Here is a 20,189-nt window from a genome sequence, read left to right on the forward strand (position 1 = left end):
TATACTTAAGTACATTTGAAGGGAAATACTTTAGTACTTTTACTCAAGTGGAGGTCTAAAGGGAGGAACTTCTACTTTTACTGGAGGAATATTCTACTATGGGTGTCTCTACTTTAACTCAGGTACATGGTTTGTGTACTTCGTCCATCGCTGGTGGTTTTGGATAGTAAATATGGCTTTACTTCAGTTAAAGACATCATGAATTCTGGTTTCTATCACTACCACTATAAAGAGATCCAACTCAGGAAGTGTCTCTATAATGAGGCGTTTCAACTGACCACTCTAAATGACTTTTCCAGTTGACATTTCGAAAAATTGGTGGAATTCCCCCCTAAGTAATAAAACAATAACCTGAAAAGGTTATTTTGCAGCACTCAGTTTCATCTTCATCAAAGTGTCCTCTTTGGTGTGAAACGTGGATTCGGCAGGTTTTCTTTTCCAAACTACTGTTGAAATGATACACAGGAGCTCATTCAGTGCAAGACTCATTCTACCGAAATGACCACAGGAGCGCCAGAGGAGGTCATTCTTACCTATGGCCATCAAACTCTATAACTCCTCCCTCAGTGTATGATACTATGGTTCATCTGTGCAAAACTCAATACCAAGCTGTTCTGTACATACGTGTAATAATATTCATTGTGTGCAATAACTGAGAGGTAGAACGTACAATGGTGGTTGGTTAGTGTAGCGGTTAACACCTCTGCTTTCTACGCTGTAGACTGGGGTTCAATCCCCCACCCTACGCTATATCAATAAGAGTCCTTGGGCAAGACTCCTAACACCACCTTTGCCTACTTGGGTAAAATGATCAAATTGCCGTATAAGTACAAAAATTTTGAACTGCTTTATACTAGATGTTTAATATTTATTATCGCAGTCACTTTACTGTATTCATAAGAACTTAAATCTTGTGTTCATGTTGCAAATTTCTCTTTATCTTCGTTCTCTTTTATCTTTTTAAATGATTAAAGTGTTTATTCTTTTACATAAATGGTTACAACTGTAACAACTGCAGTTTGCCTCTGTGATCCATCAAGGATTCTGATTCTCTTTTGGCCCAGAGCTGAAACGTTTGAGTGCCTCCATCACAAGGAGCTCCACTTCCAAATGACACTCTTAAAAATGATGGTGGTTCTATATAGAACCTTTTTGAAAAGGGTTTTACATAGCACCCAAAAGGGTTCTCCTGTTGCTATATAGATCCATCTACAGCACGTTTTGCGTCAATCTGAAGAGCCCTTTTAATCATGCAAAGGGTTCTTTATGTGTCCACGGTTCTAGATATAACCATTTTCTTTGCTGAAGAACCCTGAAAGCACCATCCTTTTTTTAAGAGTGTAGAACTGTCACTCATACTGGTGCAAATATTTACATATACAATACTATTTTTCCCCCAAATTAGCCTAATTAAATAGTTGAATTAATAAAATGTATTATTATAATCTATTGTAAATCCACAATGCTTATTCATGTGTAAATATTTTGAAACCAATGGGTGTCACCATTTGGCAGAGAAGTACGGGTAAAGATTGACCCCTTTATTTCTTTTATTCCTATCGGTTTACACCCAGTTGAGTGAGATGAGTGTTTTCACTTATTTATAGAAGGTTTGCTAGGAAATCTCGCTTGTATATGATCATATTAATTAATTATAGTAATATTAAAATGACTGAGGATGCAGGTGCATGTTCTCTGATGCTGTTTTGTATCCGTGTCTGTTTCAGAGGTTCCAGCAGGTAACAGAAGAGGCTATGACGACACGATCTTCATCCACAACGCCAGCCCTTCTGACAGTGCAGTTTACCAGTGTGAAGCCTCCAACCGACATGGGACCATACTGACCAATGCGAACATCATGATCATGAGTGAGTACAGCAAGCAGGAGGTGAAACTCTTAGCATGCTTTGCCTGTTATTCCTGAATCAATTTTACCTTTTAAAATAATTGCCCAGGATACAACACACTCTGCAAAAATAATAAACAAGAGATTATAGCAGAAGGAAATATTGGGGAACCTACAGATTACACCTACGGGAGCTTTTCTGAATCCCATTCTAAATCCATAGGCATTCGTATGGAGTTGGTTCCCCTTTGCAGCTCTAACAGCTTCCACTCTTCTGGGAAGCTTCCTACAGATTTTTGAGAGTGTCTGTTGGATTTTTTGACCAGAAGCGCATTTGTGAGGTCGGACACTGATGTTGGACGAGAGGGCCTGGCTCACAATCTCTGTTCTAATTCATCCCAAAGGTGTTTGATGGGGTTGAGGTCAGGACTCTAAACTGTTCACACAAAGTTGGAAGTGTGCAATCGTCCAAAATGTCCTGGTGAAGCATTAAGATTTCTCTTCACTGGAACTAAGGGTTCTAGGCCATCCCTTAAAAAACAACCCTATGGCATTATACCTCCTCCACCAAATGTTACAGTGGCAAAATGCTGTCAGGCAGGTAATGTTCTCCTGCCATTCGCCAAACCCTGAGTCATCCATAGAGAAGTGTGATTCATCACTCCACAAAATGGGTTTCGACTGCTCCAGAGTCCAGTGGCAGCGAGATTTACACCATATATACTTCCATATATATTTCCAAAAGTTTTCACTCATCCATCCAAATCTTTGAATTCAGGTGTTCCAGTCACTTCCATGGCCACAGGTGTATAAAGCCGAGCCCCTAGGCCTGCAGACTGCTTCTACAGACATTAGTGAAAGAATGGGTCGCTCTCAGGAGCTCAGTGAACTCCAGCGTGGTACCGTGATCGGACGCCACCTGTGCAGCAAGTCCAGTCGTGAAATTTCCTCACTACTAAATATTCCACAGTCAACTGTCAGTGGGATTATAACAAAGTGGAAGCGATTGGGAACGACAGCAACTCAGCCACGAAGTGGTCGGCCACGTAAAATGACAGAGCGGGGTCAGCGGATGCTGAGGGGCATAATGCGCAGAGGTCACTAACTTTCTGCAGAGTCAATCACTACAGACCTCCAAACTTCATGTGGCCTTCAGATCAGCTCTAGAACAGCGTAGAGAGCTTCATGGAATAGGTTTCCATGGCCGAGCAACTGCATCCAAGCCTTACATCACCAAGCGCAATGCAAAGCGTGGAATGCAGTGGAGTAAAGCGCCGCCACTGGACTCTAGAGCATTGGAGACGTGTTCTCTGGAGTGACCAATCACGCTTCTCCATCTGGGAATCTGATGGACAAGTCTGGGTTTGGTGGTTGCCAGGAGACGGTACTTGTCTGACTGCTTTGTGCTGAGTGTAAAGTTTGGTGGAGGGGGGATCATGGTGTGGGGTTGTTTTTCAGGAGGTGGGCTCGGCCCCTTAGTTCCAGTGTAAGGAACTCTTAAAGCTTCAGCACCAAGAGATTTTGGACAATTTGATGCTCCCAACTTTGTGGGAACAGTTTGGGGACGGCCCCTTCCTGCTCCAACATGACTGAACACCAGTGCACAAAGCAGGTCCATAAAGACGTGGATGAGCCAGTTTGGTGTGGAAGAACTTGACTGGCCTGCACAGAGTCCTGACCTCGACCTGATAGAACACATTTATTTGCTGTGAAATTACAGAAAAGATCTTAAAATCTGTTGAATAAATTTATTGCCAAAAAAAAAAAAAACCTTTATTTTATTATGAAAAAGTCGTGTTTAACATCATGAAATCCTGGCAGTAATTAACAGTGTACTGTCACAGTTGGCTGTTGCAGTTGAATCACCAAATCTGCTCTGACATATGCTCAGAGATTTGCCTTCAGTCCATTAAGCCTGAATAGAAAGCACAGGAAAGCAGCACAATGTTACCCGGCAAAAGAATAAACGCCTGCTTCTTTGTTGGTGTTGCCCTGGACATAAGGAGAGCACTGATATGGCCAGTGCGGTTGGGCTTTCTGTGAAAGGGAGTGTGCAGTATAATGAGGAGTGTTGTTCCTTTATGAGGTGGCTCGTACAGCCTCGAGTCCCTCAGCTTCCTCCTGTGGAAATGAGGTTCTTTTATATGCTAACAAGTTTGTCCTTCCTCTTCCCATTCACATGCAGTAAGCAAAGCATGTGCTGCTTTCATCTGACCAGATAAAACAAGAGACTGAGCTCTATCTTGTTTTTCAAGAAGAGAGAGAGAAGATAAAAAATAGGGCTGCGTTTTCCTCTCAAAGCCAGAATTCCCACTGTAAGAGTCATGTGATATATCTTTCCTTTGGTTGAGCAGGATTGTGGTATTCTGGGGATCATAGGTGAGATTTCGGTGTGAACTGATAACGCTGAAGCACAGAAAGCTGGTCGGACCACAGAAGCTGGCACAGTCGTAAACCCGTAATATCATCAGTGATACATTCATAGACATTGTCACCTTTAAAGGGGAACTCCATCGATTTCGCAAAATTGTTGTCCAGTCTTTTCCGCGAAGGGCCGCTGTGGCTGCAGGTTTTCACTCACCTTGGGCAGTCGTGGGCTGGAGGTTAGGGAACTGGCCCTGTGACTGGTACAGCAGTGGTTTTAAGGTCCAGTTGTGTACCTTAAATAAGTTTTTCCCAGTGGAAAAGTAGATATTTGTATTGTTTTATAAACTGTTTTAAAGCAGAGCCATTTAATAAAAAGCCTGGAGATGAGACGGGGTGTCTGGAGTCAATACGTCTTAGAAAATATCATCTCAGTGGATTCTGGTACAGTTATGTTCCCTGACTAAAGGTACTGGGATGTACCCCTGAGGGGACCACCACAGTGACAAGAAGGGACCTGCCCCAGTGACAGAGTCGTACCTTTTTTCTGAGAGTGAATGTGTGTTTTTTTTCAATATGTTTACATGTTTAAGTAGGAAAGTGAATCCAAACAAATCTCAAACTACTAGGTGGTTATTTGGGGTAAAAACCCAGTGCAAAGGCACTTGAAGAACCTTGTAATGTATATATGTGTCTATTCCACAGAACCAAAACTGGGCTACAGAAGTAAACATTAATCCTTTGTGTGTTTTTTTCTCTGTTCTTATCATTTTATTATTCATAATCTGGTTAAATGTGTGAAATTACACTGACATTTTATGTGAGCTTGTTTATATGTACTAGTTTGTTATTCCGAAGAGTTTCTACGAAAAATCTCTTTTCAGCTTGTTATCAACTTATTACCTGTTAGAAGTTTCAGTGTAACTTACTTAAAATGTCTTGGTACTTTTCTTACCCAAAACAATTACACAACACTCTGGAGGTGTGAGTTATTTGAGGTTTGTGCAAACAAGAAGTTATAAAATGCAAAAAAATAGTTTATTTAAATTGACTTCCACCAATCTTTCCGCCAAGAGTTCTGAAGAACTCTGGATATTAAATGTAAAAGTCTTAACTCAAAGTTGGCTAAACTAGCACATTTACAGAAATGGGATTAATGTGGGTGTCCCTGTAAATCTAAACGAAACTAAATCAACTAAATAAATATGCTAAAAAATGTGGTAACACTTTATTTGAAGGCTACCTACATAAGGGCTTCATAACACATTCATAAGCACTGAATAATGTGTTTATGAAGCACTACTTGAACATTTATTAAGTGCTTATGTCGGTTCTCACAACCTGAAATAAGATGTTTTATGAAATAAATGACATTGTACTGACATAATAAGAATAAACGTTGAACATATTTACAGCACTAAACATATTTAAACCCTATACATAATTGCATCAATCATCTTATCCACGCCATGGAGGGAAGAGGGGGTGGTTTCCAGGCATATTTCACCTGATATCAGTACAATGTCGTCTTAAGAATGCTGACATAAACAGTTATGTATAGTGTTTTAAATGTTTAGTGCTGTAAATATGTTCAACATTTATTCTTATTATGTCAGTACAATGTCATTTATTTCATAAAACATCTTATGTCAGGTTGCGAGAACCGACACTTAATAAATGTTCAAGTAGAGCTTCATAAACACATTATTCAGTGCTTATGAGTGCGTCATGAAGCCCTTATGTAGGTAGCCTTCAAATAAAGTGTTACCAAAAATTTTCATTCATTTCAGACGGCAAGAGACAAAATACAGAAACAGAAGGAATTATGTGGATTAATTAAGGATTAATTATAATATCGCATATTGCTGCTATCAGAACGAAACTTTACATCACAAGGAAGAACATTCTTCATTTTTAATGGTTGTAAATGGAGAAATATTTTTTTTGTTGGTCTGTTTATCATGAAATTTTGACACAATATAAATCATAACTTTAAATTTGAAACCTTTTTTTTTTTTTCAAATTATGCCAAAAAAAACCACACAAATGGAGATACGAGGTTTTGGCCCAGACAGCAACAATATATAGGAGTGCAATAGTTTCTAATATGAGAATGCAATGGGTTTGAGGCCCAGTCCCATTTCTTCTTTTTACCCCTACCCCTTGTTTTCGAGTGTCACCCTAACTGAGCTACAGGGCAGTGGTTGAGATCTTCCCTCTGAAATGAGACCCTCTAATAAAAGAGCATCACTTCATTAACAGCTACCAGCGCCGCTCTGTAGGCGACCCTGCCCGTCTGCAGGGACAGCAGAGGAGGGGAAAGTTCAGCTCCTCACTTCTGGGCTTTAGTTACATTTAGGGATCATACGCCTTCAAAGAGGGGGGCAATTATTTATTATCACCCCCCCCCCCAATTCTTCAGAGATACAGACAGGTTAAGAGCCAAGCGGTAGGGGCGAGGGGTGAAATGGGACGGGCCTTAATGTGTGTTACAGGTTTTGTTTCTTAAAAGAACAAAAGCTTGTGTAAATCACAGATGTGTTGATGAACGCTGCTGTAGAGTCCGGGAGCAGAATTAAAGGATTTCTTTATTCTTTTATGATGTCTATTACTGTATAAGAGAAGCTCCGTGCTGCCTTTATTGTTGGATGCCCTGTAGTACTTTCTGTGAAGCGTCTTCCGAGTCTTGTGTTTGCCTGCTCAGAATGGTAGTTTGTAATAAACAGTATAAAAATAAAAGAAATATTCATGTTTCTTACATGCCAGAATAAATGTGACGAGAGCACTGAGAACTACCACCATTAACCTTAAATTAAAGAGCAGAAACGTCCACTTCTTTCCATCATTTCAGAGTTAAACGTGTAACAATAATTCTCTTTGCAGACCTGCGGCCGTTGATCCTGACAGAAGACGGTGTCCAGTACTCGGCGGTGGAGGAGAAGGGAGTGATCATGCACTGCAGAGTCTTCAGCTCTCCGCCCTCAGCCATCAGCTGGTGAGTACAAAGCTCATCCCAGACCAGCAGAGAGCACTGCAGGTCTTACTATATCAGCCACAGCAGCCCTCACAGGCCAACGCTCCGCTGCCCCACTTTATTCAGCAGCACTGGCTGTGGGGAGAGCAGAGGCTTCATGATGTAAACAGGGTTATTTGTGCTTGTACAGTGTGTGTGTTTTGTCAGCAGGAAATGTATGAGCTCTACATTCTCATGCGTTCTGTGTGAAGTGCTGAAAGCAGGCTTGCACTGTGATTCATGTCTTAAAGGAGAACCCCACCGAATTTCCAAATTTCTGCATAATTAAATGGTTAAGATTGACAAGTTGGTGTGAAATGCTCCGTTCTTGAGAAACAGAGTCAGAATTGTTCACAGTGATGGTGATAGGAACCACCAATGACAATGACTTTTTAAGCCACTTTAAAACATATTTGTTTTTAAATTATTATAGATTTATTATAAGATTCCAATTACAGACAGTCTGCAGACAGTACAATATAAACCCCTTTGTGGAAGTCCATTTTTTGCATTTTTAAAGCATTTGGGAAATGGAGACTGAAACTGCGGAGCAGCGGCGACTCTTCAGTTTTGCACTTCAGTTTTGTTTGATCTTTTTGTACATCAGTACAAAAGTTTCATTCCTAAATTAAAATAATTTTTTTTGCTTCTGTAACCCAAAATTGTGAAAAATCTTTTCTTGAGCTGCTAGATCTTAAGTTAAGACTTTATTGGTAGTTTCTGTTATATGGCCCCTCTTAGATTTTCTTCTAAGAACCCACTTTGCTACATTATTACACTGGGCTTTTTATGTAATTTTGCATTGAAAGGCAGCACATCATTATGTAGAGGAAATAAATCAAACATACTGAGAAGCCAAAATTCCAAAAGTCATATTCTAAATTTCACAAACTGCTGCCAGAAGTGGGGAAAAACACAATAGGCAGATTCTAAGCAACAACAGTGGCAGCTATGTTAGTATTTACTATCAGCCTTGGTCAATCAGAGTAGGTGGTTTATTATAGTAACATCCTACCAGTGATTTGTGCTGCAAGAGGAAACTCATACAAACATATAAAGAAGTTTAAAGAGCCCTGGTCAAATTATATGTTTTATTAAAAAGTAAAATAAATGAACACATCCTCTATGGAGAACTTATATCTAACATTTTTTATTGGTTTTATATGTAAGTTTAACATATAAAAAAAAGTAACTCTTTCTATGAATGTCACGTTTGTAAACACATTCATAACATGTTATAATGCATTCATGAGACATCATAAACTTGGCTATAAATATTTATAAAAATGCATTATATGTCATAGCCATGCTTATTATGAATGACGAATTGTTAGCATAATGCATTATAAGTACTGCTCATAACAAATTATAAGTTGTATTTGTCCGCTCTAAGTACAGTGAAGCGTACTGTACTAAAGCCTTCTCCAGTGTTTAGAGTGAGGCTTTATTTATTATTTTTTTAGGTCTTTATTGTCATTATCACAAGTACAACGAATTTGAGGTATTAACTGAAAGATTTACTGAAACACTAAAACAAACAATAAAGCTCATTACAGGCTTCAAGTGTCAGAGTTTACACTAGAGCTGCCATCAGTGTTTCACCCAATGTGGGAAAGTCAATGTACACCACTGTTAATGTGCACCACCGTTAGCCTGGCACTGACTTAACACTGCATATCCAATATTACACTGTTTGTAACATCTGAATATTCAGGACTGAAGCCCCAAAAATGCAGCTCTAACAGCACCAGCGGTGACAAATAAAATACCGGAAATCACAGAAAATAAACTTTGTGTTTGTCTTTACTTTTACGCTCTCCAAGCTGGGGCTGACTTCTTTGGCACTGACAGTATAACGTGTTATTAACACTACTTATAATGCATTATACTAACAATTCATAATGTATAATAACATGGCAAAAGTGTAATTCAGTGTAATTCATTTTTTAAAATATTTATAGTCCTGTTTATAATGGCTTATGGATGCATTATAACATGTTATAAATGTGTTCATAGATGAAATGTGTTCTCTGTAGTAAAGTGTTACACCGTACATGTGCAGTGAGGCAAAAGTGCAAAATAGCAGCGACCAAACGTTTGCCACACTAAAAGGCTGTTATTATGGCAAAACACTTCAGGAGTCCTGCTCCACGGAACGTTCAAACCGTGCGGAGCAGCTACACTTCATAGTTTCTGATGTTCTTTCAGGAGTAAGGTGGACAGTGCCAGCCCGGTGGAGGGGTCGAGGTTCAGTGTGCATGAGAACGGCTCGCTGGAGATCCACGGTGTGGAGAGAGAGGATGAGGGCGAGTACTCCTGCTTCGTCCAAAACACAGAGGGCAAATCTGCCATTACCGCCACGCTGGAGGTCAAAGGTGCGAGAGAGATGTCTCTGATGAAGGTTCCTAATGATCTCGCTTTGCTCCTCAGTCTGAAATTAGTACCAAAATCAGTGGAAACTCGTTTGAAAGTTGCTAATAACTTGTTCCTGTCTTTGATTCACTATCAGAAGTGAGGTCAAGGTTAGGAGACGTCTTAATTTGCAGCAGAAGTCCATTTCTGTGTATGTATTTCCCTCAGAGAGAACCAAGAAAGGACGTCATGTTTGGATTCAGGGTTTCGATTTCAGATCTTTTAACTGCATCCACTCATTGAAGTTAACTAAACTTTTAAAATCAGCTTAAACTTTGGACGAAGATGACTGGGTGTATGTTTTCATGATCTTTAAATGCATTCTAATCCGAAGGCTTATGCTTAAATGATTGAAATGTCGGTAACACTGTACTGTAGGGTGTTGGTCATAAGTCTTTATGAGACCTACATAAGCTTGTGATGACAACTGACATAACCCTACATAAATGTTTATTAGCGCTTATTCCAGTAAAGGTTACAGTTCCCAGTTTTGATCAAAATTTGCTAAAGTAGTCTTTATGACAGATTACACCTATTGAAATAAGCATTTATAAGCATTTATGTAGGGTTATGTCAGCTTATGTAGGTGTCATAAAGCCTTATAAAGAGCACCCTACAGTAAAGTGTTACCGAAATTCCTTTTTGAGATAAGTATAAATAGTGAAGTTAAAGCTTAAAGTTAACCTGATTTAAAAATCAAAATATCACTATTTATCTGATTAATCTTCCTGGTCATAATAAGCATGTAAGATACATCATTTCATACCATTTTAAAAGCCAAAATTCTTATTTTCCATTATCTTCCATCTGATTGCCCCATCTCTGAAACATTTTCTGGTATTTGATGATATTACCATGCACCGGCAGGCAGGGACAACTAATAATGACCAATGATATCATGTTTCACCCCCCAGCTGTAGTGTCACTCATGGATATGGCTAAAATGAGTTATAAGCTCCAATTCACACTGATTTTAAGTATTTTTGTTGCTGTCGGGACAAAACCTTGTATCTCAGTTTTTGTCGTTTTTAATTTTTTGATATAATATGTAAAAGGTAGTCTCCCTGTAAGTTGTGTCAAATTTTCATAATGAACGGACCAACAGAAATGGTCCAAAATGACTTGGGAAAACAAACATTGGAAAACGTTTTTCCTCGTCCTGTAAAGTTACCCTTTTGGAGATAGAAGGTTTTGTTCCAACAGCAGCGATTCGTTTATTCATTTACAACAAAAACATTTCAAATACTCACATATTCCTGCAACACATCTTTTTCAACTGATGATGTCTGAAAGTTTGGAAATCAAGTCAAAATAAACACCCAGGTAGACAATATTCATATCCTGTAGTAGGTCAGTGGGACCTTTGTGTGGTACAGTAATCAATTCTTTATGTCCAGTTTTCTGGGGAGCAAGTTTTTACTCTTCTTCAGCAAGGTGTCCGTATTTGTAATTCTTATTACCTGTTTTTTTCTGGCTTTTTTTATTTTTAATCACTTTGACTGTTGAGTCTCTTTATTTCAGCGTTTTTCCTGTAAACTGCAAAGATCTGAACCTGTTGCTGATCTGTGTGTAACGCTGTTGTCAGAAGGAAACCTTGTTTCTCCATTTGTGAGGTTTTCCAGTTTTTGACATAATTTGAAAATACCTGTTGCCCTTTACATTGTATTTAATAATAGATTGTATAAATTAGTGTATATAAATGGACTAAAAGAAATAAAGAAAAGACCAAAATAACTAAGAAAAAATTCTGGTTCCATTCACTTACATTAGAAGTAAAGAAGGTGTTTTCCTTCTTGTAAGATAGGATAAGATATATATATATATATATATATATACAGGATATACATATATATATATATCAGGACACTGTTTTATCTATTTATATATATCTTATCATTGTATATGTGTGTATATATATATATATATATATATATATATATATATATATATAAATACACACACACACACACACACACACATGTGTAATTTGCTTTAAAATGCTTAGTCCAGCAACCATATATATATATATGTGTGTGTGTGTGTGTGTGTGTGTGTGTGTATATATATCATGACAAGAAAAGAAGAATCAGGTTTGGACTGAGTTTTATTTTTAATTATTATTGACATTTTAAACTGTATAAGTTTAGTCCCAGTATTGGTCTTGTTTAAAAAATCTTTCTTACTGTAGGAAAGTAAGTACTGTACGAATTCATAGTCAAATTCCAAGCTTGTACACTGAATTTTAGTTCTTTAAAACACGTCAACCTCAAACAGGTCTGTTGAATTTCTGTTTCAGCGCCCACCAGAATAGTGAACCCTCCTCAAGACCTGCGCATTCTGGTAGGAACCACAGCCCAGTTCTCGTGCCAGCCTGAGGTAGACCCATCCTTCACTGATGACTACGAGATTATCTGGGAGAAGGATGGTGTGGCTCTCAATGACAGCGAGAGCACAGGGTAAGAGGCCTGAGAGCTGCCGCTCTTCTTCAGGGAGGTGTATGAGTGTCCTGCTCAGTGCATTGTGTTCACTGACTGTCAACAGGTATGTGGTGGAGGACGAGATGCTTCAGATCATCAACGTGAGCTTCGGAGATCAGGGTGTGTACATTTGTGTGGCCAGGACTCCAGTGGACCAGGACTCTGCAGTGGCGCTGCTTACAGTACTGGGTGAGTAAGAGGAAGAAGTGTAGACTGGACAGTTTGCTGCTTTCACAGTGTGCAGTACGCTGTATACTGTACTTGTTTCAGATGTGCCTGAACCCCCTGAGGATGTGGTGCTGGCCGAACGTAAAAACAGGACCGTGAAGCTGAAATGGATCCCAGGAGATGACCATAACAGCACCATCACCGGTAATCAGTCCTACCTTAACCCACCACATGCACAAGCTTGCTGTTTACTGAGAGACAAGGACTTTAGTGATAAATGAGTTCATAGACTGTGTTTATAAACTGGTGGAAAGTGTTGTGCTCTTAGCTACCACAAATAATGTCAGTATATAATGATTATATTGGTAATTGATTTGATTTTTACCCTTGTTAGGCTTAGGCTTAATTCCTGTCCAGGAAGCTGGCTCAATACATTCAACCTTTCCCAGAAAACAAGACATACTTTCAGTATCTGATCATTATAAGATATTTCCTCTCCTCACAAACTCTGACACTTAATGATCTAATAACAAGTGACAAAATCTGATTCTGATCAACGCATTTACCTGCACTTGAGTAATCAGATAATGGGGAAACTCCAGGTCTACGTGAGTCAGACAGTAATCAGATAATGGGGAAACTCCAGGTCTACATGAGTCAGACAGTAATCAGATAATGGGGAAACTCCAGGTCTACAGGAGTCAGACAGTAATCAGATAATGGGGAAACTCCAGGTCTACAGGAGTCAGACAGTAATCAGATAATGGGGAAACTCCAGGTCTACAGGAGTCAGACAGTAATCAGATAATGGGGAAACTCCGGGTCTACATGAGTCAGACAGTAATCAGATAATGGGGAAACTCCAGGTCTACATGAATCAGACAGTAATCAGATAATGTGGAAACTCCAGGTCTACATGAGTCAGACAGTAATCAGATAAGGGGGAAACTCCAGGTCTACATGAGTCAGACAGTAATCAGATAATGGGGAAACTCCAGGTCTACAGGAGTCAGACAGTAATCAGATAATGGGGAAACTCCAGGTCTACAGGAGTCAGACAGTAATCAGATAATGGGGAAACTCCAGGTCTACATGAGTCAGACAGTAATCAGATAATGGGGAAACTCCAGGTCTACATGAATCAGACAGTAATCAGATAATGGGGAAACTCCAGGTCTACATGAGTCAGACAGTAATCAGATAATGGGGAAACTCCAGGTCTACATGAGTCAGACAGTAATCAGATAATGGGGAAACTCCAGGTCTACATGAGTCAGACAGTAATCAGATAATGGGGAAACTCCAGGTCTACATGAGTCAGACAGTAATCAGATAAGGGGGAAACTCCAGGTCTACATGAGTCAGACAGTAATCAGATAATGGGGAAACTCCAGGTCTACAGGAGTCAGACAGTAATCAGATAATGGGGAAACTCCAGGTCTACACGAGTCAGACAGTAATCAGATAATGGGGAAACTCCAGGTCTACACGAGGCAGACAGTAATCAGATAATGGGGAAACTCCAGGTCTACACGAGTCAGACAGTAATCAGATAATGGGGAAACTCCAGGTCTACATGAATCAGACAGTAATCAGATAATGGGGAAACTCCAGGTCTACATGAGTCAGACAGTAATCAGATAAGGGGGAAACTCCAGGTCTACATGAGTCAGACAGTAATCAGATAATGGGGAAACTCCAGGTCTACATGAGGCAGACAGTAATCAGATAATGGGGAAACTCCAGGTCTACATGAGTCAGACAGTAATCAGATAATGAGGAAACTCCAGGTCTACATGAGTCAGACAGTAATCAGATAAGGTGGAAACTCCAGGTCTACATGAGTCAGACAGTAATCAGATAATGGGGAAAATCCAGGTCTACATGAGTCAGACAGTAATCAGATAATGGGGAAACTCCAGGTCTACACGAGTCAGACAGTAATCAGATAATGGGGAAACTCCAGGTCTACATGAGTCAGACAGTAATCAGATAATGGGGAAACTCCAGGTCTACATGAGTCAGACAGTAATCAGATAATGGGGAAACTCCAGGTCTACAGGAGTCAGACAGTAATCAGATAATGGGGAAACTCCAGGTCTACATGAGTCAGACAGTAATCAGATAATGGGGAAACTCCAGGTCTACACGAGTCAGACAGTAATCAGATAATGGGGAAACTCCAGGTCTACACAAGTCAGACAGTAATCAGATAATGGGGAAACTCCAGGTCTACAGGAGTCAGACAGTAATCAGATAATGGGGAAACTCCAGGTCTACATGAGTCAGACAGTAATCAGATAATGGGGAAACTCCAGGTCTACACGAGTCAGACAGTAATCAGATAATGGGGAAACTCCAGGTCTACACAAGTCAGACAGTAATCAGATAATGGGGAAACTCCAGGTCTACACGAGTCAGACAGTAATCAGATAAGGGGGGAAACTCCAGGTCTACATGAGTCAGACAGTAATCAGATAATGGGGAAACTCCAGGTCTACATGAGTCAGACAGTAATCAGATAATGGGGAAACTCCAGGTCTACATGAGTCAGACAGTAATCAGATAATGGGGAAACTCCAGGTCTACAGGAGTCAGACAGTAATCAGATAATGGGGAAACTCCAGGTCTACACGAGTCAGACAGTAATCAGATAACGGGGAAACTCCAGGTCTACATGAGTCAGACAGTAATCAGATAATGGGGAAACTCCAGGTCTACATGAGTCAGACAGTAATCAGATAATGGGGAAACTCCAGGTCTACATGAGTCAGACAGTAATTAGATAATGGGGAAACTCCAGGTCTATATGTGTCAGACAGTAATCAGATAATGGGGAAACTCCAGGTCTACAGGAGTCAGACAGTAATCAGATAATGGGGAAACTCCAGGTCTACATGAGTCAGACAGTAATCAGATAATGGGGAAACTCCAGGTCTACATGAGTCAGACAGTAATCAGATAATGGGGAAACTCCAGGTCTACATGAGTCAGACAGTAATCAGATAATGGGGAAACTCCAGGTCTAGATGAGTCAGACAGTAATCAGATAATGGGGAAACTCCAGGTCTAGATGAGTCAGACAGTAATCAGATAATGGGGAAACTCCAGGTTAGATGTAAAACTCAAACTTCATGCTGTGGCTTTTTTTTTAAACACCACATGACTTTACCTGAAAATATGATCATAATCATCTAAAACATGTCGAATATAACAGTGTGGTGTGTGTGTGACCATTTGAATAATCGGATAACTGCAGAAATCCGATTATGATCAGATTATTGAGTGCATGTGAACAGGCTCAGTGTCTTGGCAGTTTTAAAGACCCATGAGGGGAAAGAATACGAGAATTAAAATGAATTTTATTTTCTACTTTGCCTCTTTGACCCATCCTTAGTGCTTCACGCTGAAAGCCGTCTACAGCAGTCTGTATGTTGCTCTGATAAAAGCCGAAATTGTAGCCTCAAATAAAGCAACACCTTTCAGCACCATCAGTAGACGGCACTGGACAGATGCTCGTGTGAGAACTATGAATAAATCAACTAACAAGAGCAACAGCGAAGTGGAGCTCCAGTTCCCCTTGAGAGCCTCCACCGTAACGAGAATCCGCAAGCTAAATGAACGAGAGCGAGAGGCTACATTCACGGAGGAGCTGAACCACTGACTGTGTATATATATATATATACATTCATTGGTTGGAACCGTTGATCTCACTGGACAGCGATGATGGGGAAATGAAAATAGATCAGTGGCAAGAACAGCAGCCACAAATAGTTGACAGGACAGGGGTTTTGAATGTATGTATAAAACCGTGGTGTAATGTCCACGTTCAGGTTCTCATGATGAAAATGACATTATTGAGTTATTGGAAGTGATGAATACATTTACGCAAACGCTGCAGACATGCACTCCCAGACAGATGCGCTCAGATGCGTCACGTCCACAGTGGCAGAATCAGCCCAACGGCACGTTAACTTTTGACTGCTTCTGCTTAGTGATATCATCACTCAGTCCATTTTTCATCCACAGCATGGCTGGAGAATTCCATTTCATGTACCTGTTAACCCATTAAAAGTGTCTGTTGGTTCCCAGTGGTTTTCAGTAGTACTAATGGTATTCAGTGTTCTCCTCATGGGCTGATATCACAGTGTAAAGGATTCCGTTCGTGTAATTAGGTGTTTGGGACTGATTTCAGATACATTCGATCGTTTCCTAATGGTCTCTAATGGCAACCATCAAGACAATTCTGGTTAGGAAGCAAAACTATCAGGGTTTATTTTTAACAGGTCTAATCGTCTTCAGCAGGGTTTTGGGTTTTAGCCGTAGCCAGTTTGTTGTTTTCTGCGAACAAACCTGACATTCATGTCTTATCGTCATGTCTTATTAATATATGAAAGATTCCATATTTAATTACTTTATTATTATCAGTATGACAACATTAATACAATCTGTCACGATTGGCCCCTTCTAGTCCTGCCCATGTGCTCGTAGTGTTTACTTCCCAGTCCTGTCCATGTGCTTCTTTGTTTTGGTTTGTAGTCCAGGCCCCTTGTTTCGTGACTCCACAGCTGATTGTCTGCACCTGTGTTTCCACCTGTCCCTTGATTACCCTCATGTATTTAAGCCCTGTGTTTTCCCTTGTCTGGTTACTGGTCTTTGTTTGATTTGTTGGAGTTTGATGTTTGACATGCTGATTGTATTCTTTGAAGTGTTCTAGTCTTGTTTGAGATTCTGTGTTCTTTATTATCATGTCTGTCCCGCGATCTCTACGTGTTGGCTCTATGACCCTGGACTGTCTCGACCCTGATTTTTGGATTTGCCCACAATAAAAGTCGTTTATCTCAGCGTATGCGTCCGGCTCCTCGCTCCCCGGCGTTACAGAAAGACCAGTAACCAGACAGGGGAAAACACGAGGGACAGGTGGAAGACAATCAGGGGTGGAGTCACGAAACAAGGGGCCGGACTAAAAACCAAAACAAAGAAGCACATGGACAGGACTGGGAGGGGCCAGTCGTGACAGATGTATTAAAGTTGTCATACTGATAATAATAAAGTAATTATTATATAATAATATATACTTATATATAATTAATTATAATATATTATTATTAAAGACTGGGAGGGGCCAATCGTGACAACGTCACTGTCGTCGGAAGAAACTTTACAGTAAATGGTAACTTTACAGGAGAAGGAAAAAACATACATTACTTTTAATGTAAATCAATGGAACTGGACGTTTTGCCAAGTCATTCTGGTCCATTTCTTTTGGTCCATTCACTTATATGGTGAAACAAAACACACTTCTTTTAATTAAAACCAAAAATACTTGGTATACATGGTCATGGTGGAATTACGAACAAATGGAACAAATAAGATAAATACGATTGATCATTTTGAGCCCTGACAAACTCACAACACGTTCTGCTTATTGTTGATATCTGTGACTTCTAAGAATTATATCTTGGCTCTATATGTTTTGAAAACTATTGTTCATTTGACCCCCTTTTGACCTTCTCCCATTAGAATTCATCGTTGAATATGAGGAGAGTCAGTGGCAACCCGGCAGTTGGAAGGAGCTGATGCGAGTGCCTGGGAACCACCACTCAGCTTTACTGAAGCTCCACGGACACGTGGACTACAGCTTCCGCGTCTCGGCCATCAACGAGGTGGGGAGAGGACGTCCCAGCGAAGCCAGAGAGAGATACAGAACCCCGGCCTCAGGTTTGGTCTCCAGCTCCTCCCACTTCATCCTTTAATCTCTCCTTTTAGAGCAGTGAAGCCCAACACATTGCTCATTGAGCTTTCAAACATCCAAACCTAGGAGATAATTGATTTCCTCCACTCGTTGAACCTGTGCTCTCTAATGTGTATATTTCACAGGCCATTTTCTCTCTGTCTTTCTCTCGCTCTCCTTCCCCTGCACTAACAATTTCACCCCCAACAAAATCCATATTTCTGCTCTTTCCAAAGCACCTGACAAGAACCCTGAAAATATCAGGATCGAAGGTCATTTGCCACATGAAATGGATATCAACTGGGAGGTAGGAGCCTGAGAGTTCTGTTCTCAAAGTCTTTTGGGAGTAGCTAACTTTCAAAGTACTGTAGCGGGGGACTGTATAGATAAAAAGGCCCTTTCAAATATTGAATTCCATTTACTTCTCAAAGGGAGAGAGCAAACAAATGTTATCAATTTTTCAGGTCCAATTATCGATAAGAGTTTCCCCCCCAGAAAAAAAGAGGTTTACATATAAAAACGGTGTTATCTGCACTATTGTACAGCTGGAAACTTCACAAAGCCCTTTGTGAAAGTGATCCAGGATCCCCGTCCCAGACAGCTGCTGCGAGCCTTTGATTAAAAAGTAAAAGGAGCGAGCGGGATGTGAGTTATAAATTCCAATTTTTTATTTGAAAAGATGATTCGCTCCCATTCTCTGGGTTATTACCTGGCTCTCTCGCTATGGTAATAGAACCGTGCTTCCTGGAATTATGAGGTCTCTTATTATTAATAGCGTGCTTTTATAGATAATTGTATCTCATTCAATCTTCTGCTGCTGGCCCATTGTTAGAGGAGCCGGCGCTTTTCTCCACATTTTGTCAAGTTCTTGTTAGCTGTTGTACCTCAGAATGGCTAAAAGCCAACACTGAAGTCATTTCAGGTCCGGAATGATTTAAAAGCTTGATTGGGGACCGGGGTTGTTAGCCTATAGCAGTGAATGTGTTTCACTGTTTGAACACATCATTACCACGACTGCCATGTTCTATAAGAGGTACCAATTAAATCATGGCTCTGGCCAGGGGTCAGCCGGTGCCAAACCCTGAGTGCTCTGGCAGGGGAGCACACGCACTTAGCGGCCTTCCTGACAGTGATTTGAGCTCAGGTTAGCTTTCAGCTCTCCTCACTCTCTGTTTATTCCGCTCTGTCATATGTATCCCGCAAGATTCCCCAGGATGCCCCCCTACATAAACACATGACTTCATGGGTTTCTAACCTATCGATTGCTGCTGCTTGTGTAAGAACATCTGCTAAGTGAGGTTTACAGGGGAGCAAGCAGGCCAAAGATTAGCATGGGAAACATATTTGTACTGTGTTAATAATAATAATAATAATAATAATAATCCTATTCATGGGTCATTCTGTCAGCATGGTAACAAATAGTGTCCCACAATTATGAAGCCTTGGAAATAAGCTGAAGATGAGAATAAACAACAGAATTTTGAAATGTTCTATTATCTTTAATTCTCCTAAATTAATCAGAAAAAACGGTGATAGTTCTTCCTTCTTTTTTAATCTTTTTTTTATTTTAGTGATTTTACTTCATGCTGTGCATGAAAAACAGCGTGTCACTGCAGTGACTTTGCATATCCTGATTCATTATTGGTCTTGAAACAAAAATGTTGTTAGTTTTGTTAGTTTTGTCAATGGTGTTATAGAAACATACATATAAACATACATAAATACATACATGCATACATACATACATACATACATACAATACATTCATGCACACATACACACAGACATACATGCATACATACATACATACATACATACATGCATACATTCAATACATTCATGCACACATACATACATACATACATGCATACATAGACATACATGCATACATACAGATACAGACATACATACATGCATACATACACACATACATACATGCATGCATACATGCATACATACATACGTGCATACATATGTTTTTAAAAATGAAATAAGATGGATGCAATGTTTGTTATTATATACATATAGAGTTTGAAGAGTTTGAAACTAAAAAGTCAGTGGACTATTTCAGGAAAGCTCAAATTTTAGTAGCGTTGTCAGGGGGTGGTTGAAATATATATCAACATTCATACCTCGTTTGCTGCCACAATAGTAGAATGAGCCACATAAAACACC

The 20,189-nt window shown here is 39.9% G+C and overlaps 1 protein-coding gene across 3 annotated transcripts in view; it reads left to right on the forward strand.

Annotated features, from left to right (window-relative positions):
• chl1b (cell adhesion molecule L1-like b) overlaps positions 1 to 20,189 on the forward strand; it is a 102,664-nt gene that overhangs the window by 37,165 nt on the left and 45,310 nt on the right. For all 3 annotated transcript variants that reach the window (XM_037534752.1, XM_037534753.1, XM_017711695.2), the window contains 8 exons: positions 1,728 to 1,868; positions 7,094 to 7,205; positions 9,432 to 9,598; positions 11,932 to 12,091; positions 12,177 to 12,301; positions 12,383 to 12,484; positions 17,804 to 18,001; positions 18,251 to 18,321. In XM_037534752.1, coding sequence (XP_037390649.1) covers positions 1,728 to 1,868; positions 7,094 to 7,205; positions 9,432 to 9,598; positions 11,932 to 12,091; positions 12,177 to 12,301; positions 12,383 to 12,484; positions 17,804 to 18,001; positions 18,251 to 18,321 — 1,076 coding nt within the window. The remainder of the gene's footprint in view (positions 1 to 1,727; positions 1,869 to 7,093; positions 7,206 to 9,431; positions 9,599 to 11,931; positions 12,092 to 12,176; positions 12,302 to 12,382; positions 12,485 to 17,803; positions 18,002 to 18,250; positions 18,322 to 20,189) is intronic.

The sequence above is a fragment of the Pygocentrus nattereri genome, chromosome 26, assembly GCF_015220715.1.
Source record: "Pygocentrus nattereri isolate fPygNat1 chromosome 26, fPygNat1.pri, whole genome shotgun sequence".
NCBI classification, from domain to species: Eukaryota; Metazoa; Chordata; class Actinopteri; order Characiformes; family Serrasalmidae; genus Pygocentrus; species Pygocentrus nattereri.